The sequence below is a fragment of the Notothenia rossii genome (genome assembly GCF_949606895.1).
Source record: "Notothenia rossii genome assembly, chromosome: 4".
In the NCBI taxonomy this organism is placed as follows: Eukaryota; Metazoa; Chordata; class Actinopteri; order Perciformes; family Nototheniidae; genus Notothenia; species Notothenia rossii.
Genome location: NC_136902.1, coordinates 8,170,438 through 8,194,262, shown reverse-complemented (window position 1 = coordinate 8,194,262; position 23,825 = coordinate 8,170,438). Strand labels below are relative to the sequence as shown.

The 23,825-nt window shown below is 40.8% G+C and overlaps 1 protein-coding gene across 3 annotated transcripts in view; it reads left to right on the top strand.

The window, feature by feature from the left end:
* Positions 1–23,825, top strand: part of LOC307036199 (IQ motif and SEC7 domain-containing protein 1-like) — a 141,898-nt gene that overhangs the window by 750 nt on the left and 117,323 nt on the right. The window contains exons 1-2 of one of the 3 annotated variants that reach the window (XM_079676277.1): positions 4,173–4,302; positions 8,168–10,226. In XM_079676277.1, coding sequence (XP_079532403.1) covers positions 9,481–10,226 — 746 coding nt within the window. In that variant the 5' untranslated portion in view covers positions 4,173–4,302; positions 8,168–9,480. Of the gene's footprint in view, positions 1–4,172; positions 4,303–5,693; positions 5,819–8,167; positions 10,227–23,825 lie in introns of those variants that run through there. The other 2 variants (XM_079676278.1, XM_079676276.1) reach the window with 2 other exon arrangements.

The window sequence follows — 23,825 nt, the reverse complement described above, 5'->3', positions numbered from 1 at the left end:
CTGCATTCAGCCTGTTGAGTTGTGTGTGATTGTATACCTTTTCTTACCCTCACAATCAACATATGGTAGTGCCATCATTTTGGATGATAGGTTACAGTGACTGTGATAAATCATCTTATGCATCTGCTGTTATATTCTTTATATAATGACAGTTTTACTTAATTTTGACTTTATATAAGCGTAATATCTCACTGCTTAGAGTATTGCAATATAGTGTTTGTTAAAAAGTAACACCTGAATCATAACATAACAACAACATAGCTAAACACTTCATCATACCTGTATAAGGCCAGTATCATACATTAACCTCTTGGACACACAATTAAGTTCCTCTGGCTTCTTAATAATGTCCTAAATCAAATCTGTGTTTAGAGGTATTTCTCATACATTATTTATTGTTATACTAGTTACTCCAATACTATGCCTGATATTCTTTAGCTCATAATGTATGAGTAAAGTACAATTTCCACAGCAACAAATGTTTTGTGATAGTATTAGTTAATTGTTTACATCTTCTCATTTGGAGATGTTTTCTTTTTCATATTTTGTTATTTTTTTAAGATAATCTCTGACAATTGTATACAGAGAGTGACAGTCAACCTCTTATACTTGTATAGTATCTGTGTAAGTATGAAGATCTAACAAAAAGTGAAACCCTTGGACGTGTAATAGCTTCAATAATATCCTGTATGGAAACATCACCATTGAGAAATGTTAAAAGCAGTGCTGCATGCTTTGAACAAAATAACTTACAGCAACTATTATGACTAATATTGCAATTGCGATATGATTCAAAATGTTGAAGGAATCGATCATTTGTGGGACAAAATTCTCATTGTCTCTGAAAAATATATTAAAAATAATCGTGGAAGATTTGTTGCAAACAAGTCTGCAGAATATGTTTCAGAGTCTGGTATATCTCTGTGTTCCACAATAATTAAAGTAAAATTGTATTTGTTCACATATTTAGCCTTTAACAGATGTTGTGCTTCCTGTGACATTGATATTGCACGAGCCAATGTTGTGATTTCGATACAATTTTGATCAACTGTGCAGCCTTAGTTAAGTCTTTATATATAGTGTGATTTCATGCCGAGCCACGTGTTGCTTTCTGCACTCAAGCAAAATAAAAATATGAAATGAATGTGCATACTGCCAGAAGCTAAGTACTTTGAGTATGAATTGTTGTTCTGGTTATTCGAATAGTGGCACAGCTATGGGGAACCAACTTGCTGTATTAGCCTATCATGGAGCTGGGCCTTTTGCTCATCCTACAGTGTGTGTACAGTGTGGGAATCCACTTACCATAAATTCAGTTGTGTAGGAGGTCAGTGCTGCTGGTAGTTGTGTAACATTGACAGTTAATGAAAGAAACGTCCAAGTAAGGATCTTCAACTCTCACATTTGAAATGGTAATTGTAACAAGGATACAAATTCTATGGTATTCAATTGGTAATGAGATGTGAAATCAGAAAATATGCTTTTCCATAATAACTTGTTGATCTGTTATAGTGTGCCCGGTCTCTGGTCAACCAAATGCAGTATCTTATTTAAATATGGAAAAGGTTACTCAGTCAAGCTGCAAAGATTAGTTGACTTATCTATTAAAGAGGCCTTATTCTGCTAACTTTCAGGTGTATATCAGTATGTAGTGTCTCTACTTTAAAGAGTCCTCTCCTGCTGATGTTCAGGTGTATATCAGTATGTAGTGTCTCTACTTTAAAGAGTCCTCTCCTGATGATGTTCAGGTGCATATTGGTATGTACAGTAGTGTCTCTACTTTAAAGAGTCCTCTCCTGCTGATGTTCAGGTGCATATCGGTATGTAGTGTCTCTACTTTAAAGAGTCCTCTCCTGATGATGTTTAGGTGTATATCAGTATGTAGTATCTCTACTTTAAAGAGTCCTCTCCTGCTGATGTTCAGGTCTAATCAGTATATAGTGTCTCTACTTTAAAGAGTCCTCTCCTGCTGATGTTCAGGTGTATATCAGTATGTAGTGTCTCTACTTTAAAGAGTCCTCTCCTGTTGATGTTCAGGTGTATATCAGTATGTAGTGTATCTACTTTAAAGAGTCCTCTCCTGCTGATGTTCAGGTGTATATCAGTATGTAGTGTATCTACTTTAAAGAGTCCTCTCCTGCTGATGTTCAGGTGTATATCAGTATGTAGTGTCTCTACTTTAAAGAGTCCTCTCCTGCTGATGTTCAGGTGTATATCAGTATGTAGTGTCTCTACTTTAAAGAGTCCTCTCCTGCTGATGTTCAGGTGTATATCAGTATGTAGTGTCTCTACTTTAAAGAGTCCTCTCCTGCTGATGTTCAGGTGTATATCAGTATGTAGTGTCTCTACTTTAAAGAGTCCTCTCCTGCTGATGTTCAGGTGTATATCAGTATGTAGTGTCTCTACTTTAAAGAGTCCTCTCCTGCTGATGTTCAGGTGTATATCAGTATGTAGTGTCTCTACTTTAAAGAGTCCTCTCCTGCTGATGTTCAGGTGTATATCAGTATTTAGTGCCTCTACTGGGACATGTCTCCATGCTCCAGTGCTGCAGCACCTCTTTTCACCCTCTGTCTGAAACCAGAGCCCAGTCTGCTCTGATTGGTTAGCTGGCCGGCTCTGTTGTGATTGGTCAACCGCTTAGAGATGTCCCGCCCCTTAGCCTATCACGTACAATGTGTTGGAGCTCTAGCCAATAGAAGTGCAAGTGTAACATAGTGATGTCACCATGTTCTAGAAGTAAACAAAGGAGTCCGATGGAGGGGTTTCAGGCAGGGGGGGAGTTGTAGAGAAACTCCCTCTGGAGGGAAACGTTGAGATTTTAGCCTTTGCAGACCATTTACATGCACACAAAACACACTACAGGAAAGGGAAAACCCAGAAAAAGCTACAAAGGGCCTCTTTAATGAGGTCAGGTTACTCAGTCAGGGGTAACTGCAACGATTTAGTTAACATATCTATTTCACTAAGAGTTTCTTTTTCCTTTTAGAAGTTATTTTCGATATGACTGTCTAGAGTTTGTGTATGCAGTTCAATTTGATTGTGCTCAATTTAAGTTGGAATTCAGAGTATTATAAAGCATCTCGTAATACCTCTTTTTAATGCTTTTTATTTATTGACTTAGTTTGTCCCTATGTACTTTGCTCAATATAATTCCTATTTTTTTTAACATACAGTATAAATAAATAACACATTATGTAACATGCCTTATTGGATGCCTTAAATTTGAATGAAGAGTGAATTTAAATTCATTTCATCATTAATCATTTTAATACCCCATTATATGACTACACTATTTTACCTGCAGCCTGTGGTCACGAGCCTGATCTGTTTGTCTTCCTGTAGCTTTTGTGTCTCTGATACTTGCATAATATTTGTGGATTGAGTGTGTGTGGAGTCCTCTCTGTTGGTAACACTGTCCCCCAGCCTCTGTAATGTATGTGTGATGTTCCTGGTTGTGCGGTAAACCAGCGGTGATGTGATTTCTGCGTTTGTCGCCGCGTGACGGTGTGCGTTTTTCCCTCTCTGCTACCAGCACACACACACACACACACACACACACACACACACACACACACACACACACACACACACACACACACACACACACACACACACACACACACACACACACACACACACACACACACACACACACACACACACACACACACACACACACACACACACACACACACACACACACACACACACACACACACACACACACACACACTTTTCCTCCCTCCTTTCTCCTTCTTCCTTCTTCTGTTTCCACCTCCTCCATCCATCTATCCAGGCTGCTGTCTGGACTCGACACCTCCTCCCTCCTCTCTCCCTCCTTCCTCCTCCTCTTTCTACGGCAGCATAGCGGAGGAGAAGAATACTAATATATTACCAGTGATAAAAACCAAAGCAGCGTCCGTTCACAGGGAGAGGGGGGATCATCAGCGCTGCAGCAGCGGATCGCTCGGCTGTCAGACGCAGAGGAATGATAATTAGAAAGAGATTGACTCGGCAACAAGAAGAAAAGGAGGAAGGAGGCCTGCAGCAGAAGGATACATGCAGGAGGAGAGAAGGAGGCGAGGAATTGATCATAATCTGATCAACAAGAATCAGAAATAGAGAGAAACGTCAGCGGTTGTGTGTTTTTTTTTTTTTATTCGGAGGGAGATGATGGTGACAGCAGCAGCGGAGGAGGAGATAGAGGGATGAGCAGGGATCAATAATCCCCCCTCCTCCTCCTCCTCTTCCTCCTCCCCCACCTTCATCCCTCCATCACCTCTGCAGGAGCCGCTGAAACCTGTGAGACTCCGCTTCCTGCTTTTCATTCCTTTCTGCTTTTTTTTCTAGATGCTGCATCGTGTATGTGTGCGTGTGTGTGTGTGTGAGGGTGTGTGTGTGAGGGTGTGTGTGTGTGTGTGCACACTCGTATGTATGTCATGTATGTGTAACTGTTGGCTATATAGGCCATGAGGTATTTTATTTGTGTGTGTGTGCAGATATGTTAGCTTTTTGGTCTGTTTGCATGTGATGTGTTCTACATGCGTGTGTGTGCATGTACGTGCTGTGGAAGTACGCTGTGTGAGCTGCTGTGTGTGGAACATGTGTGGGTTGTACGAGCTACTCGGTGTGTGTGTGTGTGTGTGTGTGTGTGTGTGTGTGTGTGTGTGTGTGTGTGTGTGTGTGTGTGTGTGTGTGTGTGTGTGTGTGTGTGTGTGTGTGTGTGTGTGTGTGTGTGTGTGTGTGTGTGTGTGTGTGTGTGTGTGTGTGTGTGTGTGTGTGTGTGTGTGTGTGTGTGTGTGTGTGTGTGTGTGTGTGTGTGTGGATGACAGATAACGTGACTGTAAAATTGGGCAATTAAAATAGTCCTGCTCCTGCTGTCCAATTCAACTGGAATATTATAAATCCGAATAGGGAAAAAATTGGGTTTTCAAACCGCCTACACTTTGATAAGAAATTGGGTCCATATAAAATGCGTACTGAAACAAGAGTGAAGATTTATTTCAGGGCTTGTTTCAAATTTAAAACCCCAGAAAATGTAATTATGTTGTGAAGTCAATGGCTCATCTGCAACAAGCACATTTTAAAGGGACATGTCACCAACATTTCTAGAGTTTGAGCAAGAAAGTTTGTTAATGACTTTGGAAAAAGCTAAACTAAAACGTGCAATAAGTGATTTAGTTTAGACACTTTTGGTCAGTGAAGACAGATCAACACATCATGTGTATATATATATATATATATATATATAAAACAGTTGCTCATTTCACATTGAGCAGTCACAAAGCAGCATGGTGATTCATTATGAGTCTTTGTGTTTGTGTCCACCTCTTGATTGTAAAACCAATATTTACTCGCTTTAGCTTGTTGGTCTCTACTTGCTCCTGAGGGAAATCTCTGTCTCATTAGCTGCTAAATGCTACACTATGCTCACCAGCTATAGTCTCTAACTTTATTTTTTGTTTGCCGTGGAACAGGAAGTTAACTGTTTTCCAAAGCTTTTTGCGGAAATTGCCGCAGATAAGTACATTTGTGAGTTGGAAGGTCAACAATGACTTTAAAGGGACTAATTTTGAGGTTCATATCAGTATGTAGTGTCTCTACTGGGACATGTCTCCCTGCTTTAATGTTCAAAAAGATCTTTATTGTTCTCTTACTGCCTGTGCTGCAACCTCTTTTCACCCTCTGTCTGACAAGAGAGCCCAGTCTGCTCTGATTGGTTAGCTGGCCGGCTCTGTTGTGATTGGTCAACCGCTTGGAGATGTCCCGTCCCTTAGCCTATCACGAACAATGTGTTGGAGCGCTAGCCAATAGAAGCGTGAGTGTGATGCCACTTTGTTCCAGAAGTAAACTAAGGAGTCCAATGGAGGCGTTTCAGGCGGGGGAGTGTGTGGGAGAGAAACTCCCTCTGGTGTGAACTTTGGGATTTTAGCCTTTGCAGACCATTTACATGCACAAACACCTTTATAACACACTAGAGGGAAGGGAAAACCCAAAAAGCATGATAGGACCTCTTTAAAGCATTTCTGTCACATGTTATATCGGAATTATACTTACAAACACAAATGCCATTCAGTGTTAAAGTGAGAGCTTGCTTACTGCCTCTGCTTCTGCCTGATTTACGGTGTGTATGAAGCAAACAGTCTGCACATCCAGAGAGAGAGATAGAGAGACACTGACGGAGACAAAGAGAGAGAGAGAGAGGGATTGTGGTCAGTTAGTGAGTCATGAATAATTGAATGTGCTTAATGGAAAGAGATATAAAAACTGAAACTGTTTGACCGCTTTGAAATAGACACCAGAGAGCCATTTCATTGGTGCGTGTGTGCGTGTGTGCGTGTGCGTGTGTGTGTGTGTGTGTGAGATAGCAGGGTATACAACTGGAACTTTTTCTACAGCAAACACTTTGCACATTAGAGACGTGGCAATTGGTTTTAGAGATATACTATATATACTAGACAGGGTAAGATACTTCATTACCCATAATTCCTGTGATTAAGTCATCAAGACATTTCTTATTCTCCTATTCTTTTCAATATCAAATTGAGTACATTTTTGATAAAGCTATCACTGTTTATTAACTGGTTTTCTGATATATTTATTTAGGACCCACAATAACTTCCACGGTTTCCACTGCTAACTTATTTACTTTAGTGCGAACTACGCTGTAGACTGGAGTCTTTATTGTAACAAACACAGCGCCGGTTCAGATGCAACACCTGTTGGCAAGTGAGATATTTTTGCAGTTTTTCAATCTATGATAAATAATGTAGTAACAGATCACATCTCTTATCCAAATTCAGGCGCAGTTCTCTTGAACATGTATTTGTGTTGCTGTGGTCCACTCTTGGTTCACTCACTCAGAAAAACACCACTGGAAACACTGGTTGTTTTTGCCAATTCACACGTGTCTCGAAAAACTATCACTTCCCAAAAACGAAATCAATATTTATGTTTCTTGATTTTTGCACCACTTACTTCGCTTATGTTATTTACCAACTCAAAAACTAAACTAAACACTAAACCTGATTCAGATGCTGACTCCGAGAATTGTGATGTTTATATCAACTCTAAAACTCTTAATGCATTGGTAGTCATTTCCCATCAGTGGCACACTATTCTGGCAGACTATTGCTTATTATAATAATACATTTTATTTTTAGGCGCCTTTCATGACACCCAAGGACACCGTACAATTTTTTAAAAAAAGAACGCTAATAGGCAACAAAACATGATTTATGGCGTGTAATCAATCAGATGGGCGGTGGGTGGCACACTGAGGTTGACGACAGACAGAGAGACAAAGATGGCTCCATAAGAGCCCAACATGTGGTATGATCGTCAAAATGCTGAATATCAAAGCCAATAATCAGTCAACTCTAAATGCCTTGTAACTGTTGCTAAGCTGTGATTGAACAGAGACATATGGTTGATTAATAAATGAATAAAAAATCCTATCATAGCCCTGACGACGCTTACCTTGGGATTTCATACAGGACGTTTTTACGATGCAGCCCTCCTTGTGTTTAATGTTGTGTGACATTAGCTGCAGGAACGGCTAGCTGCAGCCAGCATGTGGCTACCAAGAGTTTTATTTAATTTGAGATCTTACATTGATATAGTGCAACACACACAACAGGACAGGATTGAATTGGAAGAGATCTAAGACTGGGTGAGAAAATGCATAGAGAGAGCGTGAGACCAGAGGAGGTGGACTTAGACAGAGGAGGGATAGTGATAGAGTGTAGGAGGAGAGGCTTATGGGGTGTGATGATTCTTCTCGTCTCTGATGGTTTAGACGGAGCATGTCATTGGTATTTATGGGCTGAGAGACCTCACACTCCTAGCAACCTTGGAGAAGGAGAGGAAATGTATGAAAGGGATGGAGATGAAACGGTAACAGCTATATAAAACGAGGACAGCGTATAGGAAGGAGAGCAAAAGAGAGATCAGGAAGAAGGAAAAGCCAAAACAACTTGAAAGCTAAAGTAAGGGACATAAATGGACTACATTAAAGAGGGCAAAGACTAAATGATCAACGAAGGAAAATAAAGGTGTTTTTTGAAGGAACATTGTGAAAGTTGATATTTCCTGTTGACTCTGCCTCTCCTGTTGTACAACCTTCTACCTTCTCATGTTCCCTTTCTCTGGTTCTTTTGACCAACAGAAGGATCTGGATATGCCATCTAGCGGGACGATGAATCCCAGATGTCTCACTGTATCCAGGAAGAAGACAAACATCTGACATGACATTTCACCTTCTCGCATCGCTTCCTCCGACATCCCGACTGCAGGAGGACAGGCTGAGTCCTGCAGGTGAACCCTTGGACCAGGGAGAGGCCATCATCTCCTCTTCCATGTTTCTCAGAAGATGATCTTCGACGGACGTTATATATTTTCATTTTTTGGAGCTTTGGGTTGTGTTGATTTCTCGGAGTCTGGTTCCAAAATGTTTTGTTGAACTGAATTCTTTAAAGTCGCTTCTCCTGCTCAGACAACTCTTTGATTTGGAGAATTCACACGAGGTTTCTGACACCAGGATTTTATTATGAGGTACTACGTGGAAGCTGGTGGTTAGGCAGCTTTTTGGGAGTGTTTGCACGCACCTCCAGACTGCCTTCCTGCTGCAGAACTTATCGGATGCAGAAAATATCCCTCTAGCCCTCTTGCAGGACAATCTTCCTTCTCTCAGCAATGGTAATGTGCGATATCTTTGACACAGAGGGACAAATAACGTCTCTGTTATCTGTGATTTCCACACCTGCTTCTTGGAAACCATTGCTCTGATCTCCTGCATGGAGTGCAAAGAGTGGATACAACTGACTCACTGACAAACAAAAAGACAGTTTTCTTGGGAGGGGGGGGAAAGAAGACAATCTTTTTCTTTAACTTTGTTCTCTTTTTATCCGTCATGGGTCTGAACCCGGACAGAAACACCTGACTGAACCAGGGGATGGTCGAAGACTCGATAAACCTCTTTGATTGGATCCAGCGAGAACGAGGTCCATCTTGATCGTCAGATCAGAACTCAAAGAAGTAAACTCCTCTCCCCCCCACTTACCTCTGGTGGGGGGGAGGGTGAAATATACTTTAGTTTTTAGGGTGTAGGGCTTAGGGCCATAGCGTTTAGTTTTGTAGTTATTTAGACATTAGGTTGTAGACTAGACATTAGAGTACTGAGCTCTGATCTAGTTGGTAGTTATTTGGTTCTCTTGTGTTTAGGCTTATTCAGTTCTGCTGGTTTTAGCCTTTAGCTTGCTAGCTTATTTACCTGAACAAGTCCTTGTGGTATAACACACGTTAGCATTTGGCTCTGACCTATAGATTACAGAAGATTAGCATTTAGTGTACAACCTGGATCTAACCAACTGTAACAGCAAAAAGCATTTAGGTTCTTTAGTTTAGAAATTAGCATTAGAAAACCTTGGTCATAAACATTTAGACCATTAGCCTGTGTGCTAACTCTCAGACCAGCTAGTTATGGATGCTAACCAAGGCCCAGGCCAGGGCAGCCCAGAGAGCCCTAACCGGGCGGTGGAGTACCTTCTTGAACTCAACAACATCATCGAGAGCCAGCAGAAGCTTCTGGAAACTCAGAGGCGCCGGATCGAGGAGCTGGAAGTCCAGCTGGACCGGCTCAGCCAGGAGAACAAAGACCTGCGTTTGGAGCGGCAGCCCGTCGTCCCTCCTCCCCCCGCTCCTCCTCCCGAGCCTCCACTCCCTCCTCCCCCTCCACCGCCTCCACCGACCACTTCCATGTCTGCCAAGAATCACCAACAGCACCACCACCACCACCACAACAGCCAATACCAAGCTCCTCCTCCTCAGCCCCCCTCCTCCATCCCCCTGCACCAGAACCACCACCAGTACCATCACAACCACCACCACTCCTCCGCCCACCACTCTTACAACAGCTCCAACAGCATCCCTACGACGGCGATCCCGGTTCCCGCTCCGTCTTCAGCCCCGACCTCCATCTCGATCCCGACCCAAATCCCGACTCCGACATCCCCCCCGGCTCCAGCTCCAGCTCCGGCTCCTCCTCCTCCGCCTCCGATGCCGTCTCGGGACCAGCCGCGGGCCCACAGCCGGCTGACCCGCCTGCCCTCCACCAGCACCGGCACCAACACCAACTTTGTGGAGAAAGAGAGGGAGAGGATTGAGCGCATGCACAAAACCAACGCCTCCAACAACCACCACGCCCACACCCTCCACCACCAGAAATCGTAAGTTAGATTTTAAAGTATTCTTACTACAACCAAAGTCAAAGATAACGCGAAAGGAAGGCAAACCTGAACTCATGAGTGGATTGAAATAAACCAAGTCTATTTTATTTATTGTATAAATAATGCTGGAAACTAGAAAGCACAATTTTGAGTTTTATTTCAGAACATCCAGGAAAATTGTGAATTTCTTTTCTTTAGAGGAAGATTACATAGGATGCCATACTGAATACTACTCATTACACGGAGGAGTTAGTACATCCATTCTATTTCACAGGATTGGTAGAATCAAATCGTCATTTCTAATGGAAAACGTATTTCTCTAAACTTGGCGTCCAGTTAATCAACCCACTCTCTGATTCGCCGAAACTCGTGTAAATCTTTGACTTTGGTCTCGACTAACTTTAAAGCTTTTCTTACGCAGGTTTTGTTCAAGCCAAGAAAGGTTTACCCACATGGTAAATATGACCTGGACACATCTGCTTGCTGGCAAAATTGCAAGCAAAAGAAAACTGTATTGCTGAAAGTGATTGTAAAGCTTTTTTCTAATAGGAGAGGAGACTTGTTGGAGTGTTTTCCTTCTCGGATTCAGACGGGGCAGCCGATGCCTTTGTGCTTTCTGTCTGTAATGAGACAATGTGATTGGTGGGTGTACAAGGTTGATACATATTCATCCTTTTATCAGCTAATATGGCTACAAAGCAAACGGTTGTAACAGGAATGTTCATGTTGCAGGAGAGCATGAGACTCCAGAGACAGAAGAACATAAACACCACAGCTTCTCTAACACTGATATTTGGCGGACTGAGCAGCGTTATGTAATATATATTTCTGCTAAGCAAAGGGATTGGTTGTCCTTGCTGAGACCATGAAGTAAACACACTGTGCTTTATGTTTAAGAGAAGTTGTCGGCTGTACTGATCACCATAGTAACACCAGGTAGCTCCGTAGCTTTTTGATTTCTGCTCTTATTTAGTTTAACTCAAAACATACTTCTGTCAAATCTCAAATTGGGGTTTGTTGCCTGGTAACACTATCTTAGGAGCATCCTATCAGGAAGTGTTGACATCTTGCAGGCCACAGGATGCAGGGCTGCAGTCGTCCCATGCTCGTACGAGGCAGTTTGTCTTCGGTAACGTTGTCCGTGGGAAACGCCGGTCATGGCAATTGCCGTTGCTATGCAACTGTGGAAAACCTGTTTGAAGGACGGCACTTTTCGCTTACAGTTGAAATGGTTTTAACCTCGCTCGGTGCGCTTGCTAAGTTCGCACTGCTGTTGGGAACATAGAGCATGGTTCCCCTCTCCACTGAACGCAGAGAGGGAAAGAATAGAGGCTTCAGAGAGAGACCTGCAGAACTGAAGGCTGAGGAAACGCAGCGATGACTCATGGAGACGGATTTAATACTACTATTGCTTTGTCTCATAAGCTCTCATACGAGAAGGCGAAAAGTGAAATAGATCGTGCACAGAGGTACAGTGTGACTCAGACTCTCAAACCTCGGTTCATCTTGAGAAAAAAACCCTCCAATCCCTGAGTCATGGGGTGTTCAGGTGCAGCTGAAATCGTGAGAAAAAGCTGACCTCAAGCTTGCCAATGATGTAACAGGCAGAGAACAATGATGCAGTCTGACAGCAGCGGAGATAAGGCTGGTTCTTTATGAAATCACAGTACAATCGGCTGCCTGCTGCCTGCCTCCTCAAGTGACTGAGTGTGATCCAATAAATCCCACACTGCACTGGGGCAGATTATCGCACAGAGGCATGACAGCATGTTGCAGAGAGCTGCCTACACTGGTTTCTGAGTGATTTGGTATTGGGCATGATGCAGCAAAATGCAAAACACCCTCACACTGATTTATTTTGCAGCACCTTGCAGCACCTCAGGCTGAAGCAGGGAAAAACAAGACGCACAAACACACTCACACACACACGCAATGAAGCAGTTCATATTGTAGGACATTATCAAACATTACATTTAAAGTGTTAGGAAATATATTTAATAATAGTTTTGTATAGATTTGGATTTATTGTAGCCGTATTGCAATGAAAGGCATATTCTAATTAAATACAGTTTCCATTTTCCTATTATGCTACAAAGGCTTAGCAGAGTCAGACACTAGCATTTGCAAACATTATCCCTTGTTATTTATAGATCCTGCACCATGTCCCTTTTTAAAATGAACTTTTAGGTCAAGTTTTGCATTTTAAAAGTCCCCCACAACAAATGTTCAGGTTTGCAGTTCATAAAGCGTGGGTCATATTCGTGGTGCACCCTCTTGGTTGTCGTGTCAGTTTGGTCTCGGTCGACTGATGACATTTTTAAAAACTTTTTTTCCATGTTTGATGAGCTATCTGAGCATGTGTCGTGTCAACCAAAGCTGCTCGATTATGGCAAAAATCATAATCTCGATTATTTGGGTCAATAATTGATATCACGATTATTAAAAACGATTATCCATTTACTTTGAAAACATCCATTTATTGATTTTTTTGTTTTGAAAAGTATGTTTTTAACAGTTGATTACCTTGAACTTTAATTATAATTCAACTGAAAAACCCCCAAATAAATTGTTTAAAAAAATTATTTAAAAAAATATTAATGAAAATAAATAATCTTTTTATTTCGATTATGTTGTTTTCAAAATCGTTGCAAGCCAAAATCATAATTGCGATTAAAATTAAAATACGATTAATTGAGCAGCCCTAAACCAAAGCAGGTTTAAAGTGCTACTTTTGATTCATTTTTTGGAGGAGTAACTTTTACAGATCTGTCCATTTAACACATACAGTTGCTAGAAAAAGTGAACCCTTTGGAATGACCTGGATTTCTGCATAAGCCACTGCTGTCCTGAAAAAACATTGCTGCACGTTTGAAGTTTGCAAAAGAGCAGCTGGATGTTCCACAGCACTACTGGCAAAATATTCTGTGGACAGATGAAACCAAAGTTGAGTTGTTTGGAAGGAACACACAACGCTATGTGTGGAGAAAAAAAGGCACAGCACACCAACATCAAAACCTCATCCCAACTGTGAAGTATGGTGGAGGGAGCATCATGGTTTGGGGCTGCTTTGCTGCCTCAGGGCCTGGACAGATTGCCATCATCGACGGAAAAATGAATTCTCAAGTTGATCAAGACATTTTGCTGGAGAACTTAAGGCCATCTGTCCACCAATTGAAGCTCAACAGAAGATGGGTGATGCAACAGGACAACGACCCAAAGCACAGAAGTAAATCAACAACAGAATGGCTTCAACAGAAGAAAATAGGCCTTCTGGAGTGGCCCAGTCAGAGTCCTGACCTCAACCCAATTGAGATGCTGTGGCATGACCTCAAGAGAGCGATTCACACCAGACATCCCAAGAATATTGCTGAACTGAAACAGTTTTGTAAAGAGGAATGGTCCAACATTCCTCCTGACCGTTGTGCAGGTCTGATATGCAACTATAGGAAACGTTTGGTTGAGGTTATTGCTGCCAAAGGAGGGTCAACCAGTTATTCAATCCAAGGGTTCACATACTTTTTCCACCCTGCACTGTGAATGTTTACATGGTGTGTTCAATAAAAACATAAAAACATATAATTGTTTGTGTGGTTTTAGCTGAAGCAGACTGTGTTCGTCTATTGTTGTGACTTAGATGGGGTTCACATACTTTTTCTTGCAACTGTAATCCATAGCCGATAAAAGATTGTTATTCGATTTGTTTCTTTAGTCAAGGACAGCCCTTGTAACATTTGCCCCTCTGGCCTTGGCTTGTTTGCTGGCAGCCAGTAAGATAGTTTGCTACACATATCAAAATGAACGGAAAGAAAACTCCACCAGGTTTTAAAGTTGTTCAGTTAAAATGTGGTAGCAGCTGTGTGAGTGTCCGCACATGAACTCACCACGGCACAACAGCAAGAGTCACTGCACACAGCAGCCTAAAGTAGACATTTTAAATGGACTGTAGTAGACAAATAAAAAATGCAAGACACCTGTATGATCCTAAAAGTGTGTATTAAAGATTCAAGAGTGAAGAAGGGAGAAAGTGAACTCACCGTCCTGTCGCTGAAGCGTAGAGCAGCATCTCAGTGTGGGAGTTCCTGAACAGACAGAGATACACCAGAAGTTTAAGGGACACTTCTCTGCTTTGTTAAGATATCATTTTATTCTACGTACAGTAACAGTCTGTAGTTTTTAGGCAGTGATAATGTCTGGCATGAATACAACACTCACTGAAATAATAGCAATTTCTGACTTTAAGGTTTGCCTCTGCTATTGATCGATGTTTTAATTACTCTGACACAGACAGGGAAGATTCAGATTCTTTCCTCCATTAAAAATAGAAAAACTGTAGTCTTAAAATACTCAAAAAAGTCCTGAAATTGACCATAGAAAACATACTGTAAGCAGTAGCATCAAATAGCAAAAGTGCTCATCTTGCAAAACTCTATTTCAGAGTCATAAATACTCATAATTAATGTAGTATTATCGGCTAAATGTACTTACTTGTAGTATCGAAAGTAAAAGTACTCGATATGCAGGATTAATTTTTTCACAATAGTTTACTATATTACATATAATTGTAAAGCAATACATGATTGTCACTAAAAGCCTTGTCTCTAAATTCAAATATAAAAAATAATTGTTTAATTAATTTGAATACAAATTCAAGTTAGTAGCTATTAAAGGCATAAAAAGACAGAAATGTATAATTCTTTCTTTAATAGAAATGTTTCTTCTGCCCGTAAAGTGTCCAAACCAGGCTTTTCTGGATAAGCGCATTTTTAAAACATAGTCATTGTCCATGCCGGTTTCAGTTGGATTATTTGTCACAGTTGCTCCGATCAGATCGGTCTCCTCCATTTTGTAGATTATTTACGACTTTTGAATCCACATAAACACATCGGCAAAATCCGGCTTACTTTGAGCATGTGTTTTAAACAGTTTAATCCCTTTGTGAATTGTTTCCACTTCCGCAACTTCCAACAGGAGTCATTTGGGGGGGCTTTTGGGAAAAAGGTTGGGAACCCCTAGTCTACATTACCCTCTTTTTAATGACTGAGAAATACATTTTAATGCAGTACTTTGTCTGTATAATGTATTTTTAGATGTAAACACGAGTTAAATAGCTGTAGGTTGGAGTAAAAAGTACAATATATCCCTCTGACATTTAGTCGAGTAGAAGTATAAAGTAACATTACATGGAAATACCCAAGTAAAGTACAGTTGTGTCAACATAATACTAAAGTGTGATTCTTTGGTAGATGTCCATCACTGAGTAAAAACAGATGTATGACCCCCCCCCCCCCCGTGCTGATGATGATTAGAGATCCTTCAGTCTTCAGCCGTCCTCGCTCACATGTCAGTGGATGAGACGATGCCATCGCCATCATTAGACGTCAGTGAGGCGACATCTTATTGATCAGAGAGGTGACTGATGGAGAGCAGTTATGGTAATGAACAGAGGGAGGATGTGGCTCTGCAGAGTGGGTGTGAGGAGTCAGAGGATCAGATCTGAACCGTCACCATGGTTAAGAAGCGGAGAGAAACGATGCCAAAGAGATTTAAAGAGGAGGCATCGATTACTTTTATATTTTCTTCTGCAGATCTTCCTCTATTTGTCTTTTATTGTATTTTCTATTTCTTTTCCCATCTCCATCTGCATGCTTTTTTCCCTAAAAAAAGTTACGAAACAGTACATGCAATTTTTGCTATTTTAATACTCCACTATGTTTTCAAAGAAAGTATTACTTCTAGCTAATTCTTACATATAAAAACACATGGCATTTTTACCCACTGTTTTGAAAAATCACTTTTTGTAAGAAATCAAACAAAACCCTTCTATGGGCCTTTGAATAAAGACCAGTTTTTAGGCTTATGTTAAAAGTGCCATCGTACTCAGGGGGTCCGCGGGGTCTTAAAAAGTATTAAAAGTTGATAAATAAATTTACCGAAAATGATTGTCCAAAGAGTTTGTATTCTACAAATTTGGAAATATGTGATTTTGAAAACTCAATAAGTCAGGTTTTAAGTTTATGTTATAGCATTTATTAAAATGAGTTAGACATAAGCTGGAATCCCACCTATGTTAAAGCCTAAAAGCAGCAGGTAATATCTAAAAAAAATGTAAGTTGAGAAAAAGGCTTAAAAAGTATTAAACTGCATTTCCCAAGGTATTGCATTTTGTAACTTGTTTTCAATAAGTATATAAATTGTCCAAAGAGGTTGTATTCTACAGTCTGCCTGAATGTAATCATTACGTAGGTGTGTCGTGTGATTCTGTGTAGTTTATTTATGGCATCCCGTTGGATTTGACGTCATCTGAACAGGACATCGCACGCTCACTGCTTGATAGCGCGCGAAGGTCCGTTTACGCCGGTTGTTAAACAACATCGTTATGGGGAAATGCAAGTTTGCGTCCAAATGGTTGGAAGATAAGGAGGAAGGACAATCAATACTGTATATAGTCAATGTGAGGTAAAGTGTGTCGCCAAGGTAACCGGTTAGAACTCAAAGTGGCGATGAGGTCTTATAATGTATGGAAAGGGTCTTAAAAAAGGTCTTAAAAGGGATTACATCTGACTTCAGGATTCCTGCATATACCCTGGTTCTACATAGTTAAAGGAAATTGAAAAATGTTACTTTGCAATAAAGAGGTTTAAAGTAAAATACAACCAACCATATGGATACTTCTTCTTTTTAACATGTTGTTCTTTTATTTGATCACAATCACAGCCGTACCTTAATACAGATTACATATCTCTTTATCTTCTGAGAGTCACTTTCGGCTCGCAGCAACAGAAAAGTGGACGTGAAGTCGACACGATTTTAATTTCTACTCCAGATAGCATCTCTCTGTCTCTCTGACCCTGTTTCTGTAAACAGCTGCTGACATCTCGTCCTCTGTGTGCTGATGACGATAACAGGAGTGTAAATGAGCTCGGTCAGCACCAGGTGTGTGTGTGTGTGTGTGTGTGTGTGTGTGTGTGTGTGTGTGTGTGTGTGTGTGTGTGTGTGTGTGTGTGTGTGTGTGTGTGTGTGTGTGTGTGTGTGTGTGTGTGTGTGTGTGTGTGTGTGTGTGTGTGTGTGTGTGTGTGTGTGTGTGTGTGTGTGTGTGTGTGTGTGTGTGTGTGTGTGTGTGTGTGTGTGTGTGTGTGTTTTCTCTTCTTCTACCTGGGTACATCAAGGAAAATATCAAATATCACAGTTTTTCTCACAGCGAAACCCTCCTTGTTCCTTTTTAAACAATTATTTTACTCTTTATTTTACTCGCTCCATGTTGTGTGCATGTGTGTGTGGAAGCTAAAAGTCCTGACTCAGTATTTATCGGAGGTCGGCTGAAAGCACCTCATCAGCATCTGATAGTCCTGAGCTAAACATGTTTCCACCAACAAATGGTACCAATTAAAGTATTCAGATCAGCCAGGAGGCCGATTTAAGACGAGCACACAGGCTCTTTTAAATGAGGTCAGATCACACATTGTGCTGCATGTGTGGGATATTAGATGTGTTGCAGCTTCCTCTTTATATATTTCCTGGTCAGCAGATTCAGCATATTACTATAAATCTCATGTGTCAACGTTCACACATCTTCGTTGTTAAAATCATGTGTTTAATAAGGGTTCTTACTCTGAGACATGTTAAAGTTAAAGGGGCCCTGTTATGCTCCTTTTTAAGGTGATTTTTTGTATTTCTTGCCTCTACTGTGACATTTTAACTTGCCTGTGCTGTAGCACCTCTTTTCACCCTCTGTCTGAAACCAGAGCCCAGTCTGCTTTGATTGGTTAGCTGGCCGGTCCTGTTGTGATTGGTTGTGAATGCCCCCATTGGACTCCTTTGTTTACTTACGAACATATTATCATCACTATGTAGCACTCTGTTTCCATTGGGTAGCGCTGACCAACACATTATACGTGATAGGCTAAGGGGCGGGACATCTCTAAACGATTGACCAATCGCAACAGAGCTGGCCAGCTAACCAATCAGAGCAGACTGGGCTCTGGTTTCAGACAGAGGGTGAAAAGAGGTAGTATGAGAAAAATGTAGAGCTTTTTGAATATTAAAGGATGGAGACATGTCACGGTAGAGGCTAAAAATAATATGTAAATACTGTATGAACTCTTAAGAGGAGACTTAAAGGGGACATCTTTAAGTTTTTTCTTGGCCTATAACTATAACTTGCTGTGTGATGTCAGACTGATACTTATTCTCAGAAAGCAGAAACACTTAGTTTCAGGTTGAGGCATCGAAAAGTTACTAGGCTCTAAAATATTGTCCATGAACAATATCAAATATCCACCCATACTTAGCCTACCCGACTGACTTCAATGATTTAGTACTAGTTTGTAAAAGCTTTTAATCCTCCACGTCAGTGAGTTGTGATAAAAGCTCCTCTCCACCTCCACGTCCCCCCCCCCGGTTGGAAGATTAAATGTGTCTGGATCGATGTGTTAGGACCTATCGGGCCATAGATCAGCTTGTTTATCCATCGCTCATCGATCTTTTTTAATCCATGATTCCCATTTCTGAGGTGTGCGTCAGACCAGCTGTAGATGATCAGCAGCGTGACTCACCATTTAACACAGGAAGTTAAAAAGTGAGATTCACTTGTTTCACCTGCAGAAAACAATTTGGACGAGGACGAGGACCAGGAAGTAACTTTGTCCTAAAACAGTTGTTTAGTGTGTAAACTTTTCATTACATTTGTATCTCATACCACGGGCACTTGGGGTTTGTGGCTAATCTAAATGAATGTTTTAAGTTCACATTCTCTGCTTTTAAAGTTTTTTTTTTTGTAGGGCTTAGACGTCTCAACTGTTGATATGTTGCGCTAAATTTCACTTCATTTAAATATCGTCTAGTATTTGTTCAGCCCGGCTTTCTGTCAATGCATGTCAGTCCATGCACACAAATATATTTGAGAAATGAATAATTGTAATAATTGTTCGGCAGTGGCTCAGTCAGTAGGCGCTTGGACTGAGGGTCGCCGGTTCAAGTCCTCGACCAGACCTAAAATATGGAGTGTGGACTGGTACACAGTAAAATCCGGAGTGTTAATTTAACACTCTGAGATAAGGAACATATTCACTGGCTCTCAGTGTTAAAATTGACTCTTTAAGTGTTAAATTAACACTAAAAGGGAGGGATTTAAGTGTTAAATGAACCCTTAAGTGTTACATGAACACTTAAAGAGTCAATGTTAACACTGAGAGCCAGTGAACATATGGTCCTTATCTCAGAGTGTTCAATTAACACTCTGGATTTTACTGTGTACTTGGAGAGGTCCCAGTTTACCTGCTGCCCTGCCGTGGTGCCCTTGAGCAAAGCACCGGACATCCCCCTTCCCCCCTCACTCCCATTGCTCCCCGGGCGCTGTGCAATAGCTGCCCAGCGCTCCTAGTTCTAGACTTCTGGTACTAGGATGGGTTAAAAGCAGAGAACACATTTCACTGTGTGCTGTGTGCTCTGCATGAGTGACCATTAAAGAGGGTTTCATCTAGGGCTGCTCGATTATGGCAAAAATCATAATCTCGATTATTTGGGTCAATAATTGACATCACGATTATTAAAAACGATTATCCATTTACTTTGAAAACATCAATTTATTGGAGAAGAAAAATGTGAACAGTATGTTTTTAACAGTTGATTACCCTGGACTTTAAGTATAATTAAAAAAAAAAAAAGTTATTTAAAAAAAAAAAAAAAAAGTTATAATAATAATTACAAAATAATCGTTTTGTTTTAGATTAAGTTGTTTTCGTAATCGTTGCAAGCCATAATCGTAATTGCGATTAAAATACGATTAATTGAGCAGCCCTAGTTTCATCCCTCCCATTCTATTCTAACTTGGTCTCTTAGACTTTGCCCAGTGCCACCTGGAAGTTATTCCATGCTAATGCACTAAAACAACATGATAAAGATTATATATTGGATTCATTTTGAGCATGTTAACGTGGTAATGTTAGCATTTAGCTTGAAGCCTCGCTCCGCCTTGGTTTGTGGAGTCAAAAATAATTTGCCCTTATATTTTTTGGTTAGTTTTAAAGAGTTGTTTTTCTCAGTTGGACATGCACCATCTGGAGAAAAAGACAGACAGTCTGAGGAGTGACTGGCAGCACACGATTGAATCAAATGAAAGCCAAAGTCACATGGCATCTTTATGAAACAGCTTCTCAGCTTCTCAGTCAAATGAAACCCATCATGTTCGATCTACCCAAACCTCTAAGATTATCTCTCTATTACTGAAATGTTCTTTTAATGGCAAAAACTCACATGTCCTCTCCGCTCACCGTAGTCAAGTCGAGAGAGAGAGAGAGAGAGAGAGAGAGAGAGAGAGAGAGAGAGAAGAGAGAGAGAGAGAGAGAGAGGAGAGAGAGAGAGAGAGAGAGAGAGAGAGAGAGAGAGAGAGAGAGAGAGAGAGAGAGAGAGAGAGAGAGAGAGAGAGAGAGAGAGAGAGAGAGAGAGAGAGAGAGAGAGAGTCTCATTGATTGATGGTGTAATTATTCTACAGCTGACCTGCATGTTGAGACACACACTCCCTCTCTCTCAAACACACACTCTTTCTCTCACACACACACAGTTTGTAAATCGTGCTCAGCGTCATGTCCCTCTCCCTCTGTCAGTCCGTCGTCAGTTATATTTGGCAACATGGAAATAAGACATGGAGCTGCTGAAGGTGCCCCCCCCCCCCTCTTCCCTGGGGGAGGGATAAATGCTGCGTTGTCATGGCAACAGCTCAGTAAACTGAAGAGGAGGAGGAGGAGGAGGAGAAAGTGCCGTTGGTTTCATAACAGCAGACACACTCTGCAGCTTTTTCCATCCGCTCGCTCACACATTAGCATTTCAGCTGAGTCGCTGTGATGCAGAGTGACATCACTGTGACCGAGCAGGAAGTACACACACCGACGAGCTAAACATGCTAACAATGCTAACTTACCTCATCTCTCACACAGTTTAAGATTTTAACTACCACTACGGTTTTTTGCACTACTAAATACCAAATACTGTTATAATGTACATTAATGATGTGACCGTCTATGTTTCTGCAGTTATTGAATTGTTCTTTTTACTGCACCGTTAGTGTACAGTTTTATTATTATTTTGCTGCTGTGTTTATTGTTTTCTGTAACTCTGGCACAACAATTTCTTCGGGATGAATAAAGCCCGATCTTATCTGATCTCTTTTGGCTTTAGTTTTTTGATGTTGCCTTTCTTTAACAACATGAAATATATCCGCAGCTACTCATCACATTTACTTTAAATTCCTTCTTGCATTCAAGGTTGTTGGAAAATGTTTTGTAAATAACTTTAGTGACTTCCATCTCTTTCCTTTATCACCACCATCTGATCAAGATGTCTACTTGTTTTGAAAGAAGACTGTAGAGCTACTACAGTATATCTGTGGTTTCCCCAATCTAAATTCCCAGATTGTGTAACGATCCTCCTCAATGTATTTCAAAATAGATACCATAGAGTTAAAGGTGGGGTAGGTAAGAATGGAGAAACCAGCTCGAGTGTGCTAGAATTTGAAAGTACGCAGCCGAAAAAAATCTGCCCCTCCTTCGGACTTCCTTGCAGAGCCCCTCCCCCAACACACATGAACGCGCACATGACCAATGAGGGCACGAGATAAGTTTGTGCACAGAAGGAAGGCTGACAGGCAGGTAGGCCGTTACTTTAGCCGGGCTGGCTCAGATGATTAGTCGTGCTTTTTACAGCGCTACGGCTTCCACAGATGAGATTTTTATGTATTTATTGTCAAAGCCTTTAATTTATTCATCGTTATCGGGATGTTAAGAGCATTCCATGGAATATAACAACAAGTGTTTCTGAAGTGAATTACCTACCCCCCACCTTTTAAGTGTTAAAGTGAAAATGATATATACTTTTTTCTGGGAAATCTTTGTCTCCGTCAGTTTGATTGAATAAATCGCTTCAACCGACAAGAAAGTTATAAATGGTTAAACTATATTTCTCTTATAGACACAACGTTTTATTACAGACGGTTTGCAAGAAAGGGGAGAAAACTGTTAAAAACTTAGATTTTTGATTGAGTTCAAATTCGATGTGATTTGGATATGAGATCCAGATTCAGACAGATTGGTGCCGTCAGGGATGTGTTGTCACTAATAACAGCCCCGCCTGTATTCACCTGAGTGTAAAACGTTTTAATACGTGTTCATTTGTAAGCGTTTAGTTACATTACAGCCCGTCACTCAGCGTGTGAAGTCCTGTTGTAAAGCAGATATTTGGCAGCAGATCTCACGGCACACAGATGGCTCAGAGAATATCCTGGCAGCCGGCTGATGTAAAGATGTGAGTTTTATATTACCGTGCGTCTGTCCAGCTCTACACTGAACACAGGATACGATGCACACTTTAATGTTGGAGAAGAGAAGTTGGAGTTTAACTGTAAAGAGAGATTACACTTTACGCTCAGTTGGAAACCTTAGTTCTGAGCGTTTATTCAGCACTAGAGAAAGTATAATACATATATAGATGGTAGAGATGAATACTAGAGAAAAGAACAGCATTTCACTGGGTTTATTTGAGCCAATAGAAATCCATTAAAGTATGTCTGGATTAGACACAATACTAAGGACTCACTTGGGACATCTTTGTGTGAAAATGAGTAAAAGAAATAGTCTCCCACCACCATATAAATAGAGTGGCTGCAATGGACTGAAAAAGATCAAGTTACAAATCAACTTCTAAAAACTCTCACTCTAGAGAAGTGTTAAAGTAAATCAAAGTTACTATGCTGTGATTTATATTTTTTATGATATTGTTTGAAATGAAACTCTAGCATGTTTGATCTTATTAATGATTTTTCAGGTTTCTTTCCAGTTTTAGTGTCCATACGTGTCAAGATGTGTGCATGAGAGCTATTTTCTATTAACAATTTTTGTATTACCAGTTTACTCCATAAAGTTAAAACAGGCTCCCCATTGATCGGAAAAATATAAAAGTCTACAGATCTTTGGTTCCAGATTGAAAACCCACCTGTTCGACTTCACCTATAGGCCATTAAAATCTACCAAAAAAGCTAGTGTTCTTTCTGTTCTGAGTTAATATCTTAATGATTGATTGGCCCTATTGTTAGTTGCTTTGGATAAAACTGTCAGCTAAATGTAATGTAATCCAGAGGCTGTCTTCAGAGCTGGATTTGTGAATCATCCTCTCTGACTGAGTGAAAGCAGAAAGTCAGATCTAGTTTCTTTATCTCCGTCCGTCCTCTAGTCGGATAGAACAAAAGGAACAGCATTTGGGTAATCTCACCCGTCTCTGTAAACGGGGCCATGCTGCGTTGCTGTGTGTTTTGAGGCCAGCGGTGCAGTGTCTGCTGTGTCGCTGCTAGAAAATGTCTGCTGCTGCTGTGCGTCTCGGTCTGATGACATCGCTGGTAATCCATCCACACTACTGCAAAACCCGAGAGGACAGTCGCACTGCATGCTGGGAAAGAAGCTGCCAGCGGTCTCGTACATGATTGTGAAACCTCGGCTATTAGTTTAAGTGACATCACTGGGTGATGGTTATGGTGGAGGCCAGAGTGATTCAATGTCTATCTTTAGTCATTGCCACTGTAAGAAAGACTTTTTCTACTGGGCTAATTTGGAAATA